At 46.2% G+C, this 17,218-nt stretch overlaps 5 protein-coding genes across 6 annotated transcripts in view; 2 read left to right on the plus strand and 3 right to left on the minus strand.

Annotated features, from left to right (window-relative positions):
* The window catches only part of LOC117890034, a 27,989-nt gene extending 17,593 nt beyond the window's left edge, over positions 1 to 10,396 (plus strand). Inside the window, exons 4-10 of one of the 2 annotated variants that reach the window (XM_034794652.1) lie at positions 5,231 to 5,303; positions 5,498 to 5,665; positions 5,754 to 5,952; positions 6,015 to 6,319; positions 6,987 to 7,071; positions 7,139 to 8,118; positions 8,152 to 9,174. In XM_034794652.1, the coding sequence (XP_034650543.1) occupies positions 5,231 to 5,303; positions 5,498 to 5,665; positions 5,754 to 5,952; positions 6,015 to 6,319; positions 6,987 to 7,071; positions 7,139 to 8,118; positions 8,152 to 9,159 (2,818 nt within the window). In that variant the 3' untranslated portion in view covers positions 9,160 to 9,174. Of the gene's footprint in view, positions 1 to 5,230; positions 5,304 to 5,497; positions 5,666 to 5,753; positions 5,953 to 6,014; positions 6,320 to 6,986; positions 7,072 to 7,138; positions 8,119 to 8,151; positions 9,175 to 9,606 lie in introns of those variants that run through there. The other variant, XM_034794650.1, reaches the window with a different exon arrangement.
* On the minus strand, positions 10,387 to 11,582 carry LOC117890036 (proteasome inhibitor PI31 subunit). Its single transcript, XM_034794654.1, has 3 exons — positions 11,239 to 11,582; positions 10,788 to 11,182; positions 10,387 to 10,718 (listed from the first exon to the last, which is right to left on the minus strand). The coding sequence occupies exons 1-3, from the start codon at positions 11,401 to 11,403 to the stop codon at positions 10,469 to 10,471; spliced, it is 810 nt and encodes a 269-aa protein (XP_034650545.1). The 5' UTR covers positions 11,404 to 11,582; the 3' UTR covers positions 10,387 to 10,468.
* A 668-nt stretch (positions 11,583 to 12,250) lies between these two features.
* On the plus strand, positions 12,251 to 14,921 carry LOC117890035. The gene is made up of 6 exons (XM_034794653.1): positions 12,251 to 12,389; positions 13,502 to 13,607; positions 13,662 to 14,104; positions 14,167 to 14,271; positions 14,338 to 14,620; positions 14,682 to 14,921. The coding sequence occupies exons 2-6, from the start codon at positions 13,508 to 13,510 to the stop codon at positions 14,762 to 14,764; spliced, it is 1,014 nt and encodes a 337-aa protein (XP_034650544.1). The 5' UTR covers positions 12,251 to 12,389; positions 13,502 to 13,507; the 3' UTR covers positions 14,765 to 14,921.
* Positions 14,922 to 14,933: 12 nt separating this feature from the next.
* LOC117890037 (origin recognition complex subunit 6) lies at positions 14,934 to 15,912 on the minus strand. Its single transcript, XM_034794655.1, has 3 exons — positions 15,763 to 15,912; positions 15,018 to 15,709; positions 14,934 to 14,952 (listed from the first exon to the last, which is right to left on the minus strand). Coding segments are annotated over exons 1-3 (759 nt in total). The 5' UTR covers positions 15,828 to 15,912; the 3' UTR covers positions 14,934 to 14,950.
* Positions 15,913 to 16,047: 135 nt separating this feature from the next.
* LOC117891368 (proteasome subunit alpha type-3) lies at positions 16,048 to 17,140 on the minus strand. The gene is made up of 3 exons (XM_034796805.1): positions 17,003 to 17,140; positions 16,373 to 16,941; positions 16,048 to 16,317 (listed from the first exon to the last, which is right to left on the minus strand). The coding sequence occupies exons 1-3, from the start codon at positions 17,021 to 17,023 to the stop codon at positions 16,143 to 16,145; spliced, it is 765 nt and encodes a 254-aa protein (XP_034652696.1). The 5' UTR covers positions 17,024 to 17,140; the 3' UTR covers positions 16,048 to 16,142.
* Between the last annotated feature and the right edge of the window lie 78 nt (positions 17,141 to 17,218).

Raw genomic sequence — 17,218 nt, forward strand, 5'->3', positions numbered from 1 at the left:
CTATTTTTCTTCTTTTTTTTTTGGCATTAAATGAGCGATTTCCGTTTTCGGCCAAAAAGCAATTTATGCCAAGAATTTGGCTCTTTTTTTCGTGTTGTTGTTGGAGGTCTTCCGAGAGGTTCTTCGAGAGGGGAGGGTGCTGGCATGCAGTTGTCTAATTAACATATTCCGTTTCAAACAGCAACAAAAAAAAACCATATTGCCGTTGCGTGCCACAAACTGGCGGAAAATGCCAAATGCCGTACACTAAATTGTGTCTGTGGCAATTTTTGGGTTGTGCCACGGCCGCAACGCAAGCAGCGGCCCCAGCACACAATACTTGCAAATGTCAAGAAGTTTTGGGAGCATAAATTCTATTCAATGGATCCTACGTATGCATAATGCATTGGGCACTCAATATTGAAATTGAAGAGGGCGGAGCGACGCCACAAAGAAATGGAATGGAATGGGATGGGATGGGATATCCAAAAAAGGGCATCAAGTGCCTGGCATCATGGCGGCTTCCTTTGTGGATTTGGCCGCAAAATAAAGTTTCTGCTGCTGCTGCTGCTGCTGCCGCCAGACCAAATGTCAACCGCACAAAAACCAACGAGCGGGTGTTGGCAAGGAGGGGCTGGAGTGGCGGATTGGTGTGCAGGAGAGTAGAGAATGGGACAATGAAGATGGAGATGGAGAGGGAAAACAAATGAAATTGAAAATAATAACGAAAGTCATTCCATTCAATTCGTTTTCATTTGTTTTCATTCGTGACGAGGTCATCACAGATTGCCAATGCAAATTGCTCTTGTCATTGCACATCTTTCCAACGGTTTCTCTCTCTCTCTCTCTCTCTCTTTGGCTATTGGCTCCATTCATTGCTCTCCCACTACTTTTGATTGCTCTCCCGCAAGGTGCTTAACAGCAAGGTGACGCGCTCTCTCTCCTCTCTCTCTGCTGTATGATTGTGCTTACACTCCACCTTAAACTTTCTGCTGTGGCTCTGTGGTGGATCCTTCCCTCTGCTCTGCCTGTCGTCTGGGCAAATGTTTTTGCTTGTTCATGTCAATTGGAGGTTAAATATGCCTGGAAAAATCACGAACAACAGGCAGTAGCAGCGGTAGCAGCGGCAGCAGCGGCAGCAGGAAAATTGCCAACCGCTTTTGCATGCTGCAGGAGGATGGACGATGGAGTGTCAGGTTAATCAATTGTCGATTGGCGCTGAGACTTCAAACATGACTCCACCATATAAACAAACAAACAAACAAACAGCAGAGGCAAAGGCAAAAGATAATTTATGGCGATGCAGGCCTGTGGTCCGACCAAGCAGACCCTTGTACTTGTCATTGCCATTGTCTTTGGTTTATCGCCTGTCCTAGGGCCAAGCAGCAGCAACAGCATCTTGTTTGTTTAATTAGCCGCTGTCAGTGCTTGTTAGTTGTTGCTACTACCACTCGTATCTTTCGCTCCGCCCCTGCCCTCCAGCGGCATTTGAATGTGTCGACTGGCAGAATGGCAGGCTGGCTGGCAGGCAGGAGACATCATCTCCGCCATGCATACAGAATTTTAATTCACACGCAATGCATTTCATTGGAAATCTAGCAGATATGCAAATGGATGGAATGGGTAAACGGCAAACAGAGAGGAGACGACACTCGACAGTCGACACTCGACTCCGATGAGAAGTTGCAACAGTCGCTTGTGACACATAGAAAATAACCATAACAATGAGCATAAATTTGACTGAACAATGCAAAATAATTCCAAAAGGAGTTCCATGCTCTCTTCCCCTTCCCCGATGGCAATCACCAAACTGAAGAGAGTCTGCCTGGCGGCCTATCGATGGGATTGCAATTCCGATTGCTAATTAAACACGAGACTTTGGTTATGTACTTCCATTTTTGTGTGTTGCATGCTGCACATAGACCCAAAATTTGCAATGGCAGCAGCATCTATCTGCAGTTGCTGCTGCTGCTGCTGCTGCATGTAAATTAATTAATTAGACTGATGCTGGCACTGTGGCTGTGACTGTGGCTGCTTGGCGTGGGCTTTCAACACTCGACCCCACACGCACAGACAATCCGGCGATCAATGAACACTTTGAGTTGGAACAAGCGCATTTAATTAATGGCCAATCCTTTGTGTAGTCACTTAGACACTCCCTCCCGCACAAACCCCCCGCGACTGCTTGTATTTGGCCACAATTGAAATGGCGCCAATATACAATTTGCAGTTTATGACAGTTTCAGTTGGTTTTGCATACCCTTTAAAAGAGTGAGAGGGTATACGGAATGGCAAGAGCAAGTCATGGAAAGAACTGCCATAGCAAGGGTACTCAATGCATCGGTTTGCGTTTTGTATTTGTTTTTCTTTGCGAAACACTTCATTGCGTGGGCGTTGCCAATCAAAATTTGCATGTTACTGGGAACTGCTGAACGGTTGAGGGAGGTGGAGCGGAGAGAGGGGCAACAAATGAAATGAAATCAAATGGAAATCAAATCATAACATCAAGCTGTGCTGCTGCTCCGGGTTGCAACACACACACTTTATTTGCTGTGTTGTGCTGCATGTTTCGTGCGGAAAAAACTGAGGCAAAAAAGGCGCGACCCGGAGGCGAGCCAAGGTTGGAGCACTCGAGAGAGCTTTTGATCGCAATTTGTGGCCCCGTTCCAGACAAAAGACAGTTTTTTGGCCTGGCGTTTGCAGTTGCAAAAAACTAACAGTCTCTAGTCATTGTAGCGGTGGCGGCAGCCGCACACGTGCCACATTTGTCAGTGCAGGAGGGCAAAAGAACAATAGTCAAATTGTGGCGGCCTTCGAGGTACAGTTTAAGGTGTGACTGGAAGTGGAACTCCAACAGAAACAGCAACTGAAACAGCAACTGAAACAGAAACTGAAACTGGAGCGGGATATGATCTGATCGAGCTGCGGCTGCTGGCAGGGCCATAAATCTTGTCTATAATTAGCCATAATCTAATTAAAGCCAAACTAGTTGCTCGATCACATGGAAAGTGTCGATTGTTCCTTTGCTAAAACATATCACAATAAATATGTACAACTTGATCCGTGCATACATACAGCAGACATATGTACGAGTGTGTGTGTCTTTGCTGTGGTATTTTTAACTAAACCGGTTGGACACATTTTTTTTTGCTCACACTAGCCGCAGGTCAAAAGCTGTTACGAACGCTTTCAGCCGTTCCAAACCAGTTGCCGTTAACTGCAACAGTTACTGCAACGACATGGACATGGAGTTGGAGTTGGAGTTGGAGATGGTTGGTTGGTGGTGGTTTTGCCGCTTCCTCGAAGAAGCAGCAACAGCTCGTCCTCCAGCTTGACCCACTGCACACGTTTAACTTGAACTCCAAAATCGAAGCAGTTTCCAGTTTGCAGTTGGGTCCGCTGCGACTTGTGCTGCCACTCTCGCTTTCAGGCGCCTTTCGCATTTTCAACTCATTTAGGCGTGTCAAGTCAGGTCCAGTCCTGAGACCAGACGACCTTGCAACCGATATGCACAATATACATAAAGATATCGAAGTGAATGTTGAGCGGGCAAGACATGCGCTGAATATATGTACATATGTACTACAATGTACTGTGGGTTTGGCTCTAGTTCTGGTCTGATATTGGCATTCCTTTTGGTATTCTAGCCCCCTTTTTGGCATTCAATTTTAATAACATTTCGGTGTTTTTTTGCTTTTTGCTTTTTGCTTTGATGGCTTGAATTTAACGAAGCATTTACTAAACAAAGAACTGCAAATCCGCTTTTGGCAGATACTCGAACTGTGTGTGGTGTGGTGTGGTGTGGTGTGGTGTGGTGGTGGCAAGGCAACCTTGAAAGGCATTCAACGTACATCAGCAAGCAGTAAGAAGCAGCAAGCAGTAAGCAGCAGCAAGCAGTAAGAGGCAGCACCAGTACGAGCACCAGCACCCGTCCATGTCGATTTCATTTCATGGAAAACTTTGACACACATTTCAACGGTTTTTACAAGCATTTAGCCAATAAATCAACGCCAGTGCGGCAGACGTTACGGGCAGAACTAAAGCACATGGCCAAATGCCAGTCAGTCAGTGTACGATGCTAACGGCGATTGTTGCCTCGTTCTGTGGTTGGTTCTTACTTGCTGCTGCTTCTGATGTTGCGCTTTGCTGCCTTGGCAGCGCTTCATTATACAAATTAACATAAAACATAATAGTGACAGAGCGGCGTCAAGTGAGTTGGCCAGAAATAGAGGCAGCCACAGGAGCAGCAGCAGCAGCAGCAGCAGCATCATCATCATCTTCTTCATGCCGTGGCCTTTTATGCAAACGACAATTACAATTAGCTTGGTTTCATTGTCTTGCCGCTGGGGGCCTGCCTGCTCCGTGCTGCTGCCTGCTGCTGCTGGGTTTACCTTTGCGGCTTCCTCTTGCCGCTTCTTGTTAGCGTTTCTGCCGACATTTTCGGCGACGCGACCTTAGGCAAAGGCAGCAAAAAAAACAAAGCCACAAAGATGATGATTGGGGGGGGAGAAGAGAGCAAAGCCAGAGTCACATTCATCATTCGCTTTGGCAAAGGCTGCAGTTGGTGCAGCTTCAATGGTGGTTACACTTTTGCCTTCAGAAAGGGACGACAGCCAAGTGCCAGGCAGTCTATGAACTGCTTGGAGCACAGCAAGCAGTTCAGTGCAGTGCAATGAACTGTCGGTAAAGCACTCCACTAATGACTCAACTCTTTTTTTTGGCAGACAAAATGAGAAGAAAAGTTAAGGCCTTGGGGTTACAAAATATGAAATGTTCATAGTGAACATTTTGGGCAAACAGCTGCCACACTTTGTGGCAGCATGTACAAAGTACCGAGTATGTGGCATAAATCATTGTCAGGCGATTGAACGTTCTGTTCGAGTCGCGGGGCCCCAGACCAATGCCCATGGCCGATGCAATGTTTTGTCAAACGTTTAATGGAACAAAATGCGGCGCACAGACACGACAGTGAGTCACCTCTTCAGCATGGGCCAGCAACCTACCAAACAGCGAACCAACCTCAATTCCAGAAAGTGAATGGCGCCGACGCGCGTCGCCGCCGTAAAGTGGCAACAGTTTTGGCAACATTTTGCTGCCTGTGCCGCCTGCTGCTGCCTGCTGTCTGCTGCTGTGTGTGTTGTCTCTTGGCTAATGCGGCAGCTGATTGATTTGCAATTAATAAAATGTGGTTATGATTGTCTAATGATTGCCCAACTGGGTCTACCCATGCCCTCCTCTCCCCCTCTTGCAGAATCGGCCTGTGCGGCTTCGACAATCCGATGCGGGACCAAAAGACGGACGAAATGAAGCGCGTCATCGGGCAGGTAAGCGAATCAAATTGAAAAGTTTTACGGCACAATTAAGCGACAACGGCTTAATTAAATTAGCTTGTGAGGCCGACCATAAAAAAGCAACCAAAATATGTGACAAGAAACATCCATTAGCCGAAATCAAGAATAAAGATTTCAAAAGTACTTAAGAAACTTTCGTCTCGCGTCTTTCTTTTGCTCTGATGCAGGGCGTGAAGATCAAAATGGACGATGCTGGGAACATACTCGTCCGCCGCTATGCCAAGAGCAATGTTTACGTCAAGAGCACCGCCAGCAGTCCCAACGAGGAGACCTCCATCGGTGCCGAAATCTTGAAGCTGCCAAATCAGGCGCTCGAATCCGAAAAAATAGTCAAGGTGAGGAGCGGAGTGCCATAAATTCGTTTCAGCAAACAGCAAACTGCAAACTGCAACTGGCAAATGCTAATTTTTGGTCTGTTTGTAGCTCTTCGATATGAAGAAGTTTCAATCGAACGTAAATCGTGAGCTGCGCCGTGCCTATCCAGATCGTCGACGCTTGGAGACGCAGTGCCTGTCGGCCGTGGCCTTTGTCAAATCGGAGAGCGATGTCTTGGAGTGCCCCATTTGGGTGCTCATTGTGAATGTGGTAGCCATGGATATGCTCAAGAGCAAGCTGCCACCAGGTCAGTGAAGAACACACAAACACAGTACTCTTTTATCACAATGTTCCTCTCCTTTTGCATAGTGCAACGCCCCATTGTGGACATTAAGAATCGCCCGCGCATACCCATACCCGATGAGGATCCCTACAGCGTGGCCGGCAATGGCAGCGGCGGCAGTTCGGGCAGCTCCGGCTTTGGCAGCGGACACCAGCAGCAGGCGCATCCGCAGCAGCTGGGGAAACACATGAACAACGGCAACAGCGGACATGTGGCAGCCACGCGGGAACAGCTGCTGCTGCAGACGCAACAGTTGGCCCACAAACGCAGCGAGAAGCCGCCCAAGCTGCCACCCAGGGACAATGTCTATGCACACGATCTGATTCCAAAGGTAAGCAAGCGCGGAAAAGGGATCCCCAAATGATTGCCCAAGCCCAAGTCGTTTGCCAGCAAGTGCTGGGTACAAATTTGGCAGCGCACAAATAAAGCAAAACTGTGCAGAAGTGTGGCAACTTGGTTGGTTGCCGCGCCACAATGAGGCTAGTTAGCCAGGCAGTCAGTCAGCCTGCCCATGCTCGGTTACATGCGCAACGCGGCCACTTGCAAAATGGGTCTCCGATTCCAGCGCGGCTCCAGTTCTGTCCACTGTCTCGTGGCTGGTGTCTGGTGTCTGCTGCTGGTCGGCGGACAGGTGGTTGGACGTGGAAGATTTCGCCGTTGAGCCTCACTGGGCAATGGCCGTTTCGTTGCATTCAATAATATTCGGATTGCAGCAAATAACTGCAAACGAATCGCGTGTAATTAATATGCGCGGAATGCTGTTGCCGCTGCTCGACTGCTCGACTGCTGGATTGCATTGCCAATTGGGCCCAACGACCGCGTCAGTGCCAACAGCAAAAGGGGCTCGGAATCGAGCTCGGAGTTATGCGGAGTTTTTGTTCACTGCCGCTTGCACAATTTGGAGCTGCATTTCAGGTCGAAATATGCACATAAATGATTGTCTAATAACCGCAGTATTTGCCACGATTCTTATTCCACTTTCGCTTTTCTTTTGACAGCCGGACTATGATGACATTGATTTGGAAACGCGCATAAAACTGTCGCGCGGCAAGTCGGACAAGGGCAAGGACAACAAGAAATACGGTAAGAGCCAGCAGCCAGCAGCGCGGAGTAAGCTAGAGTCTGAGCAAACACTTTCCCAACTCCACAGATGATCCCTACTATTGTGGACTGCGGGCACGAGTGCCCAACTTTGGCAAGTCGGGCAAGAAGGGCTCCGGCCAAGGCCTAAAGGATCAGCGGGATGGCAATGGCAACAACATTAACATCATCAACAATAACAACAACTTGAGCAGCAATGGAGGCATGAGCACGCTCAGCCAGAAGAAGACCTCGATGATACACAATCACTTGGCGGGCATGCATCCACATCACATACAGCAGCAGCAGCAGCAGCAGCAACTGATGGCCGCTGCGGCGGCAGCACATGCTGTGCACCATCACAATGCTGGCCATCAGCAGCAGAATCATCACCATCCGATCTGGCAGACGCGCAGCTATGAGAGTGGCATAGGTATTTATAAACACAAAACGCACGCACTGCAAATGCAACTGCAACTGCAACAACAGCAACAACAACAGCAACCACAGTCACTGCCAACGGACCTAACAACAACAGCAACAGCAAAGACACAAAGCACACCCAACAAAGCACGTAGCCAGCAGCAGCAGCAGCAGCTCCAGCACCAGCACCACTTGACACCGCAGACCCGCACTCCGCACTCGTATCCGCACGCACATCCGCATCCTAAGCACCAGAACCATCACCAGAACCACCACAATCACAATCACAGCCACATGCATCAGTGCGAGCGGCATGCGCGCCACCAGCCCACTCTTCCACCCTACTACGACAACCTGGAGGAGTCGCTGGGTCGCCAGGTGACTCGCCGCCTCTCCACCCGTCGCCCGTTGGCTGAGAGCGCCTGCAACTGCGTGAGCTGCTATGCACTGGCCCCACTCTGTGGTTCTGTGCCGCCGCCACGCCCACAGCGCAGTCTCAGCCAGCAGCAGCTGCGCCGGCACCAGCGACTGAGCGGCAGTCTGGTGGAGAAGCAGGCCGGTGTGGTCAAGTGGTGCAGCGAGAGTGACATCTCGGTGCTGGAGCACGTGCAGGAGGAAGACCCGGCGGCGACACTGACGGCCAACACACTGCTGACCCAGGACGAGCGGTACGACGACTGCTACGAGTACGACGACTTCGACATGGACTTTGACATTGACGACGACCTTACAGCACGCATGGGCTACAGCCGGGGCACGGAGACGGTGGACATGTACGTGGATCGGGCACAGCTGCGCCAGATCCAAGCGCCCGCCGTGCTGGCCAGCTCGCGCACCAAGTCCCAGTCCACCGAGAGCTTCTTCGAGCAGCCCAACGAGGAGGGCTCCCTGTATATGTACGGCGGACGCAAGCGCATTGTGGCCAAGGCGCCGTCGGCGGCCAACATCTATGATCGGGTGCGCGGCTCAATGGACCCCGACAGGGGCTATGCGAATGGCAGGTTCAATTTGGCAGCCAGGACACAGCAGTACCAGAGCAGGAGCAGCGCCGTCGGCAGTCACAAGGCGCCGGTGCTGCCATCGCCCAGTTGGCGGGGCGGCAAGCGGCAGCAGCAGCAGGAGGCGAAACATTTTCAAAACTCTGACAAACGACGATATGACAATGCAACGAACAATAACAACAACATAAGCAGCAGCAGCAGCAACAAGAACAAAAGACAGTTAACGAACAGCAACAAAAACAATGACGACATCTTGAAAAGCAAAAATAATTTCAATAGTAAAACCAAAAGTATAGCAACATCAGCATCAGCAGCAGCCCAGTCCCAAGTAGCGAAAGCGACCACAACATCAGCATCTAGCGGTGGAGCAGTAGCAGCAGCAGCAACAATGACCACTAATGCCAGTGGAGGAGCAGCAGCAGCAGCAGCAGCATCAAAAAAAGCATCACCAATAATACATGACCCAACAACGGCAAACAATGCCCTGGCAGCGGCGGCGGCGGCGGCAAATGGACTGCTGCATGGGCCGCCACCTCCCCCAGCTGCCAGAACTGGGCGCAGTGCCAGCCGCCTTGACATCAGCGACATGGAGTCCATTTATGGCTACCTGAAGCCACGCAAGCCGCGCAGCCTCAGCCTGAAGAAAATTCAAATACTCGACTATTGAACGAACAACCCCCCACCACCACCATACGCATACGCATACGTTTTTTTCACTGAACAAAATGAGGTTATTTTTGGCATAGACAACGTCGATATATGTTATTGTTTTTTGTGGGTTACCCCCTTTGGATCGGTTGCTGTACATTGTACATATAAATACCCATAGATAATATTTAGTTCGGTTTGTATATTGCCCAATCAACCAACCAAATATCCACCAAAAGCCTTGAGTACCCGGTGAACAGAACTAAGCTGTACGAAATGTTTACTAACTCTTACAAAAACCTGGACTCCTCCTAGACTCCTGGACAGACACAGATCTACTGCCGTTGTACATACAAACACACACACACACACACACACTCATTTATACTATGCTTAAATGATCAAGGAAATGCTTATTATATTTTGGGAATCGCTTTGTAATATTTGATCTCTGTGCTTCTTGTAGATTCGGAGCTTGTTGAATCACCATACAATCACATCTATGGCCGCCATTTACCGCTGCCCACGCGCGGCTATGTGCCCACACCACGCATGTTTATCGGGGAATGGGACTGATGCGAGGCGAGGTATGGCGCCCGGCGAGAGACCGACACGACACACACTTTTGCACATGAGCAGCCGCCGCCGGCTTGGAGTGGAGCAGCAGCACAAGGCACAAACAAGAAAAGAAAACATTAGGAATAGTTGTACAGCTAAGCAATCCGCTGGATGCCTGCCCGGCGGCGGCGCGGCAGCGACAGCAGCTCTAATTTAAGTCAATCAGCAGCAAGGAGCATGAAATATTATATACATTACATTAATTTAGCAAAATATTAATGGTAATACTTATAATATTAGCCTAGGAGTAAGCAAAGCAAAGGAACGCAAACACAAACCATTCTGATGTTTCAGACATTTCGCTGTTAGTGTATTTTCTGTAGATCTTTTGAGATTACGCACTTTACATCTGTATGACATTTGCAATGAGCAAAAACATAAATTGTTTTCTTTATACATAATACGAAATGAATAGCCATTACATAGCGATGATCCAGGAGAGAGAGATCTGTACCAGCAGTCCCTAAGTTCATTTAAGATTTTTGTACATTTTTCGTTTGCCAGCAATCAGTTCAGAAGTTATTATGAATTATTTGGATTTGGATTTGCAGGCTGAATTGAATTTTATTGTATATCAAAATATTCTTTCTGTATTGTGTATGTGTTGTGTAACCATAATAAAATTATCTTCAAGAAAACTCAATCCAAATCCCATTCCATTCTGATTTGCATTCCAAATAAATGTTTCAAGTGTGTGTAAACTATTGAATTTACATATAGTAATCGTTGTCCCAGTTGGGTGGGCGCATGTGATCTGGATTGGGTCCGCGATTCGGTATGTTCGGCTCGGGTCCAAACGGATCGAAGCGCGGTAGGGGCATACCATTACCAGGCATTCCGGGACGCGAGGGGAACGAGAATAGATTACCAGGACCACCGCGACCGAGTGGGTCCAGGTCCCCGCGTCCGATGTCCGGGAAGCCAAAAGGACGAGGCTCATATCCTCCGGGCATAAATGATCTACGCGACACAGACAGACAGAAATTGTAATAGGAATGCGGGACATCCAGCTATTTGCTACTGCCTTACCCTCCGCGTCTTGGCTCCCCAATGCGCAATGGATCCGCTCCATTGGATCGTTGTGGCTCTGTGCTGGTCTGAGTGGTGACTTCGCGCGACTTGCCTGTAAAAACTGGATCCAGCAACTCCTTGCGGAAGCGATCGACAATCTCCGAAGCAGTTGGCATCAATGTGCTAATGTTTCCATTAACAGCGGCCACCAGGTTTTCGGGATCGATGCAAATGTTGGACACCTTCTTGGTATTGATGTCCAATAAATTAAGGAGCAAGTCCTCTTCGGTGATGTGCCCAATCAGCAGATAGAGCACCTTTTCGTGCGTATAGCGCAGCGAGTACTTGGTGTCGTCGTCGTTCCAGTTGTCTGGCAGCAGCTCACTTCCCACATCCTCCTCTGATAGTGTTTTCTATACGAATCAATAGGCATTAAATAAGCATTCATCAGAGTGGCTACTCTACTCACATCATCGCCAATTCCCACGCAGCGAAAGTTGTAATGCTTCGTCAACAGAAAGTGGACCAAAGCTATCAGCACGTCGGACTTCTTGTTGACTTCGGCACGGATCGTCTTAAACAATAGATCCCAGCCGTAGAAGAAGTCTCCCGTCATGGCCGTATTAGTGTCCATATTGTCGGCAACTGGAAGTTCAAAAGACAAAGTGCAACATAGCTGACAATGCACAAAAACAGACCTTAATTTTTTGTTGGCCTAGAGTTGAATTTGATCTACGTCTGAATAGACACAGACAGATGTAGTTGTCAATAAGATAAATTCCCCTTTTTATTTATTAGTAACGCTGTTTGCAAATACTGCTTTGTGTTGAAATTGTCAAAAAAGTTGAACCAAAACAAAAGACCAGTGTCACCCCGGAATTATCGATCAAATATACCGACAGACCCTCGACAAAATATACTGTAAATATACCATAAATCTTAAATAATTTTCTTTGATTTTGGTGTTCTCTTTGATTTTACTAGATATTTAGGAGTCTCAGCGCTAAAACTATAATTTTATCATATGTATAAATCAACTCTCCACAAGATTGGCTAGTTTTTACGACTTCCTTTTGTTGGAATGTTTACAAAATCAATTTTCCACAAGATTGGTTAGTTTTTAGGATATACTTTTATTAAATCGATTGGAAAATAAGCTTCCAGCTAAAAATGTCGCATTTATGTAGTTACTGATACAAACGGTGTATTAGATAGAGAAGGTGACTTTTGCACAATAAAAAATTACTACTTACTTGTACTTCGAATCGAATCATTTTAATAATGTCTTTTACTCAGATTTATTGCGCTTTGCTGTAAAAAAAACGAATTTCCAAATGAAAAGTGCCTAGTTGAATGCACTTAGCATGTTTAAAATAAAGTGTGCCAAGCATTCGGATAATTCGAATAAATGAAGAAGAGGAGAGCAGCTACAGCACTGTTAATTGTTAACAAGCTGTGACTGCTGCCGGTACGTGGACCGTGATCCACGATCCAACTCTTACAATCCACACGGTTCTCGAGCTTACCTTGTCAGGTTAGCTGGAAACTAAAATTAATTAAGTTCTGTTCTCCGAAGTGCATTGAACATTGTGTGAATAAAAGTGAAATAAAGGAGCTGAGGTAATATAACGTGAATACATAGAATTAATTGCAGCAAGGACTAAAATATTTTCACAAATCAAATCCACCTCCTCCAATCGCACTTAATACTTTGAACATTTCAAATATGTACCAATAATTAGATATAATCTCTTTTATTGATTGGGTTGGGTTTTCATTTAATTGTTTTTAAATCATTCTTTGACCATAAGCTGTCAACTCACCAACATTTGTACGACTTTAATATGCAAGTAGCCTAATTATACACACCAAGACCAAATCTGTGATTCCCCGATATATTTTTATTTTAATGAGCAAAAAAACATAAGGAAAAACCCTACATCGTAAATAAAAAATTATTGGCAGCAGCTTCAGGTCGTTCGGCCGGTTCTATTTTTTGAACAGTTCAAATTTATGAGATTCCTCTTTTTACGTATTTTGTATGTACTTACATACATATGTATATGTAAATGTATATATACATTATCTGTTAAAGTTGTCCATGTGTCCTTCGTGACACGGGCAGGGAGGACAAAAAACGGTTCGTTTTGAAATTGAGTCAAAAATGCTCTACGCCCAGTGGGGTAAAGTCGGGAATCGTTAAATTGTTAGGAAAAAAGAGGGTGGGGCTCGTGATTTTATTGCTTTCACACTCTCGTATCTCGTATTTATTTAAAAACGCAGCTGGAAAAACAGCAAATAAATAAAGCAGAATGAATGTGCTTCATTAATGTTTGCACAAACATATGTATAAACACATGTACATAGAAATGTATATAAAACGCTATCTGCTTTTTGAACGTTTGAACGTTCACACTATAATTAATAAGTAAACACACACACAAATTTACATACATGTGCAAGTACATACTTATGTATTAGGCAGGTTACGTGACGTCATTGTATTGGCATTTGATATTTACTGCAAAATGAAAAGTAAAATGCTACATTTGTGTCAGTCATATAGCAGAATGTTGACCAACGGTGAATTTAGCAACAGAGAATAACGAATGAAAAAGAACGGAAAACGGAAATCATGGATTTCCCTCGAAGTCGGTGTGGTGAGAACGGAGAGGGGACATTCCATTATCATCAGCTGCTTTTTATCAGCTTTCGTTATTTCTTTTTTGTAGAATCATATGTTGAAAGCCATGGAACCAATACTTGTGAAAGAACCATCAGCTGGTGTGTTTCGACGCCAGAAATCGCGGGCTTCCAAAATGATCGGCGACTACATAGGTGAGTCATTTTAAACTATTTAATGCAGCTAGAAAACAATTTGAATCATTTAAGACACCGCCGTACGCATTGCCGGTGTGGGTTTGCTGGCGGATCTCATTCAGCGACTGGTTCTTGGTGTAGTTGAGTATCTGCAGGACTCTCGATACTATTTGCCCGAGGATCGCGTCTCGACTATACTACGACGATCGTATACATACAATAAAAGGAGCGCCCTTATAATTCTGGCCTTCGTTGTTCTGGCACTCATTCGATTGTCTGCAACAGGTAACGGCAGGGCGCTCATTCCAACGGCTGCATTCCTGGTCCATATGCCGCTGTACTGGCTATTCCAGTGCCTTGGCGGGAGTAAACTGCGTTATTCCCACTGGATAAGAGAACCACATGGCCTCGACTATGCCTCTGGAATGGCTGCCAATTACTTTCACGGCTTCTTGAACCTTTCATTGCCCGAACGCCACGGTGACGGCCTCAAGCACCGCATGGCAGTATATGAAGTAATGCATTCTCTTCTTCCTAAGTTAATTTGATTCTTTTATAGAGACATATTCCCTTGCAGGAAAAACACAACATCACTTTCGGACTGGACCGACTGATCATTCTCATTCCAGACGAAATGTTTGTAGATGGCGAACTCGAAAGCGACTTACTGGAAAAGGCCGATGTAATATGAACAGAAAAATGCAGAATTGGCCAACACATTATGACTCTTTTTTTGCGTTTCCTTTAGCCATTGGAAACAGTGCACATCAAACGGGCCGGTGTCAATCGTCCTTATAGGCATGCTGTCTACAGACTTACCCGCAAGATTGATGGGAAATTCTATTACTTTGTCATCGAGGGTGCCACACCAATGTTGTCCTTCTTCGAATCGCTGCAGTCGCAAATCTCGGCCACCTGGCAAATGCGCGAAATGAAGCGCGAGATCTGGCTCAAGTTCTACAAGCATCTGAAAGATCTATTGTACAGCTGGCCCGAGACACGCAACCTAGTGGAGCCAATCATCTACAATTGTGCGTCGAAGTTCGTAATTTAATTGAACATTTAACTAAAACAGTTCCCCCTTCATTTCAGCACACGATGCCAATGGCAATTGGGTCGATGTTGGCGAACTGCTCATCGCCCGCATGGAGAACAAAAAAAAGAAGAATGCCTAATCCATCCATCCTGTGGAATCATCTGCCAATAACGAGTCCGATTAACATTTTGAATCAACGAATGGAAATCTCTTTACTTAATCTAACGACTGAGCAATATATTGAAGCTCTTTATGACAATTTGATTTTCAATACTAATTTTACCACTTAAAACTAAGCTGAAAGTCTACTAACACGTACAACTGGCTTTCACTTGGATGCATCAATTAAACTCGATAATATAATCTCTATGGTCAAAGCAGCCATTTCTTTTATGCCTCTATTGGCTGTTTATTTGCTGCCTCCAGCTCCCGCAGCTTTGCCTGTGCCATTGCCAGCATTCTCGATTTCCATTTCTCATAATCTTCGACATCAGGCTTCAGGGACTTCTTTGAGTCACTCGGGAGATTCTCCTGCTGGCTGGCCTTAAGCTTTCCATCCAGACCAGGTGGCGAGACTACTTTGGACTCCTTGTAATGCTTGGCTATCATGCGCTCCCACTGCTGTTCGAGCTGTTGCCATTGGGTTGGGCGTAGGTTGCTGAAGGGCATCAGTTTCGGCTTTGACACCTTCTTTTTTAGCAGGCGGCACGCATGGAAAACAGCCATTGCGGCGTATTGCGGGTGGTCAGTGTCAATGTCGGTGTTTTCAGTGGAAACCAAGCCCCTGAAGAGAGTCATCAACTCCTCGGCTTTGCGAGACACCTCGTTGAGGCTTAGCTGCACACAAATGTCATTCACAGTGACCAATTTATTCAGATCCAGCAGCTTCTCAAACATGCGCTTGTTGTTGAGGTAATGGCTCTTCCGCAGGCCGGACAGCTTCAACGCCTGCTCTTTGTCGAGCCCAATGCCTAGCAGGCAGGAAGCCAAATCGACGCACAGTACGATTTTCCCATACTCGTTTATTTGCAGTGGCACATTGGTCGAGCGCAGCTCCAGCAGGCGCACCAATTCTGTGGTTTTCCTGCAAAGGACTCTTTCAATATTTACTCGCATTTAATCGTATATTTAACTCACTCCATTACGTTCGGCTCTTCCCGCAAGCCCATCTTTGCAATCAGCTGTTCAATTAGAGTAGTCATTACAATTAAATAAGCGTTTTAAATTTGTTTGTTTATGTTTTCAATTTTGTCAATTAGAGATGGGTTAATTTTTCGCGCCAGAAACCAAACGATACTTAACGTTATCGCTTTTCGACGTAACGTAACATTAGTGCTAATCGATACAAACGGCACAACTCTCAGAAAGTTGCAAGGTGAGTTACATAGAAAAGGAAGAATTTAAATTTTCCATTACACCATGTTTTATCCCAAATATGATCATTTATTACGCGAAAGAGAATAGAAAATGAATGTTACATTTTTGGGCCTAGAATTAGATTCACTGCCATACAAAAATTAATGCGCCTCATCCCCACTGTCATCTTCCTCATTGGCATTTACGCCGGCTTTTATGGCCACCTCGGTTAATACCGTGGGATTGATTTGATAAATGCCCTCGGTATCACGTCCAACTATACCCATTTCGAAACGGAAGTCCTTGTCCTTGAGCTCATCATGAACGCGGTAAATTCTGAAAGGTCAAGAGCAGTCAATATGTGCGTTGAATAAATCAAAAAAATTCTTACATTTCACCAGCCTTTTTGACTAGCTCTTCTGTGTTCAAGTCTACAAATCGCGACTTTTCCATCTCGGTCTTGGCCGCCTGCTTAGCTTTTCCACTGGCGCAGGCAAAGTACCCAAAGTACGAGCCGGATGGCTCAATTTTGTAGAGCTGCGGCCCATCATTTTCATCCCACGAGGCCAGGATAATGGAGAGTCCAAAGGGACGGACTGCGCTGTACAAGGTGTAGGCATGGACATAGGCAGACACGCGGTCGCATAGGTGCTTCAAAGGAATCACTTGCTCGAACTGCTGACGGTAGTTTGCTGCCTCCTGGCGGGCAATATCAGCCACATAGTTGCCGTCAGCCACCAGCCCAGCCACGGCCATGCCAATGTTCTTCTCAACGATGAATATGCGACCAGCGGCATCGGGCTCATATAATTTACTGGTTATTATTTTCTCAACGGCCAGAATGACGCAGTCCTTGCCACGGATCCCAACAACGGTGCCACTCTTCTCCACTGCCTTGGAGGCATAGTCAATTTGGAAAACACGGCCATCCGGCGAGAACTGCGATGCCGACAAGTCATACTGCAATAAAAGTTTATAAAAATAGAGTCTGCCCAGGTGAAATTGTGTTTCTTTTACTTACACCAGTTCCGATTGTACTCATTGCGGTGCTTTAAATTTTAATTTTTATATGCAAAAAATTAGTTTGGACGATGATTTGACGGCTTTTGCTTTACTAGGTATAAGTGTGACCGCGGATTTATAGCCCAAATATACCGCCTGACCAGCGAATATACCGAAATATACCTTCTAATTATACAAATTTTCGGACGGTATATTTCGAAAATGAAGAATATTT

This window comes from Drosophila subobscura, chromosome E (assembly GCF_008121235.1).
Source record: "Drosophila subobscura isolate 14011-0131.10 chromosome E, UCBerk_Dsub_1.0, whole genome shotgun sequence".
In the NCBI taxonomy this organism is placed as follows: Eukaryota; Metazoa; Arthropoda; class Insecta; order Diptera; family Drosophilidae; genus Drosophila; species Drosophila subobscura.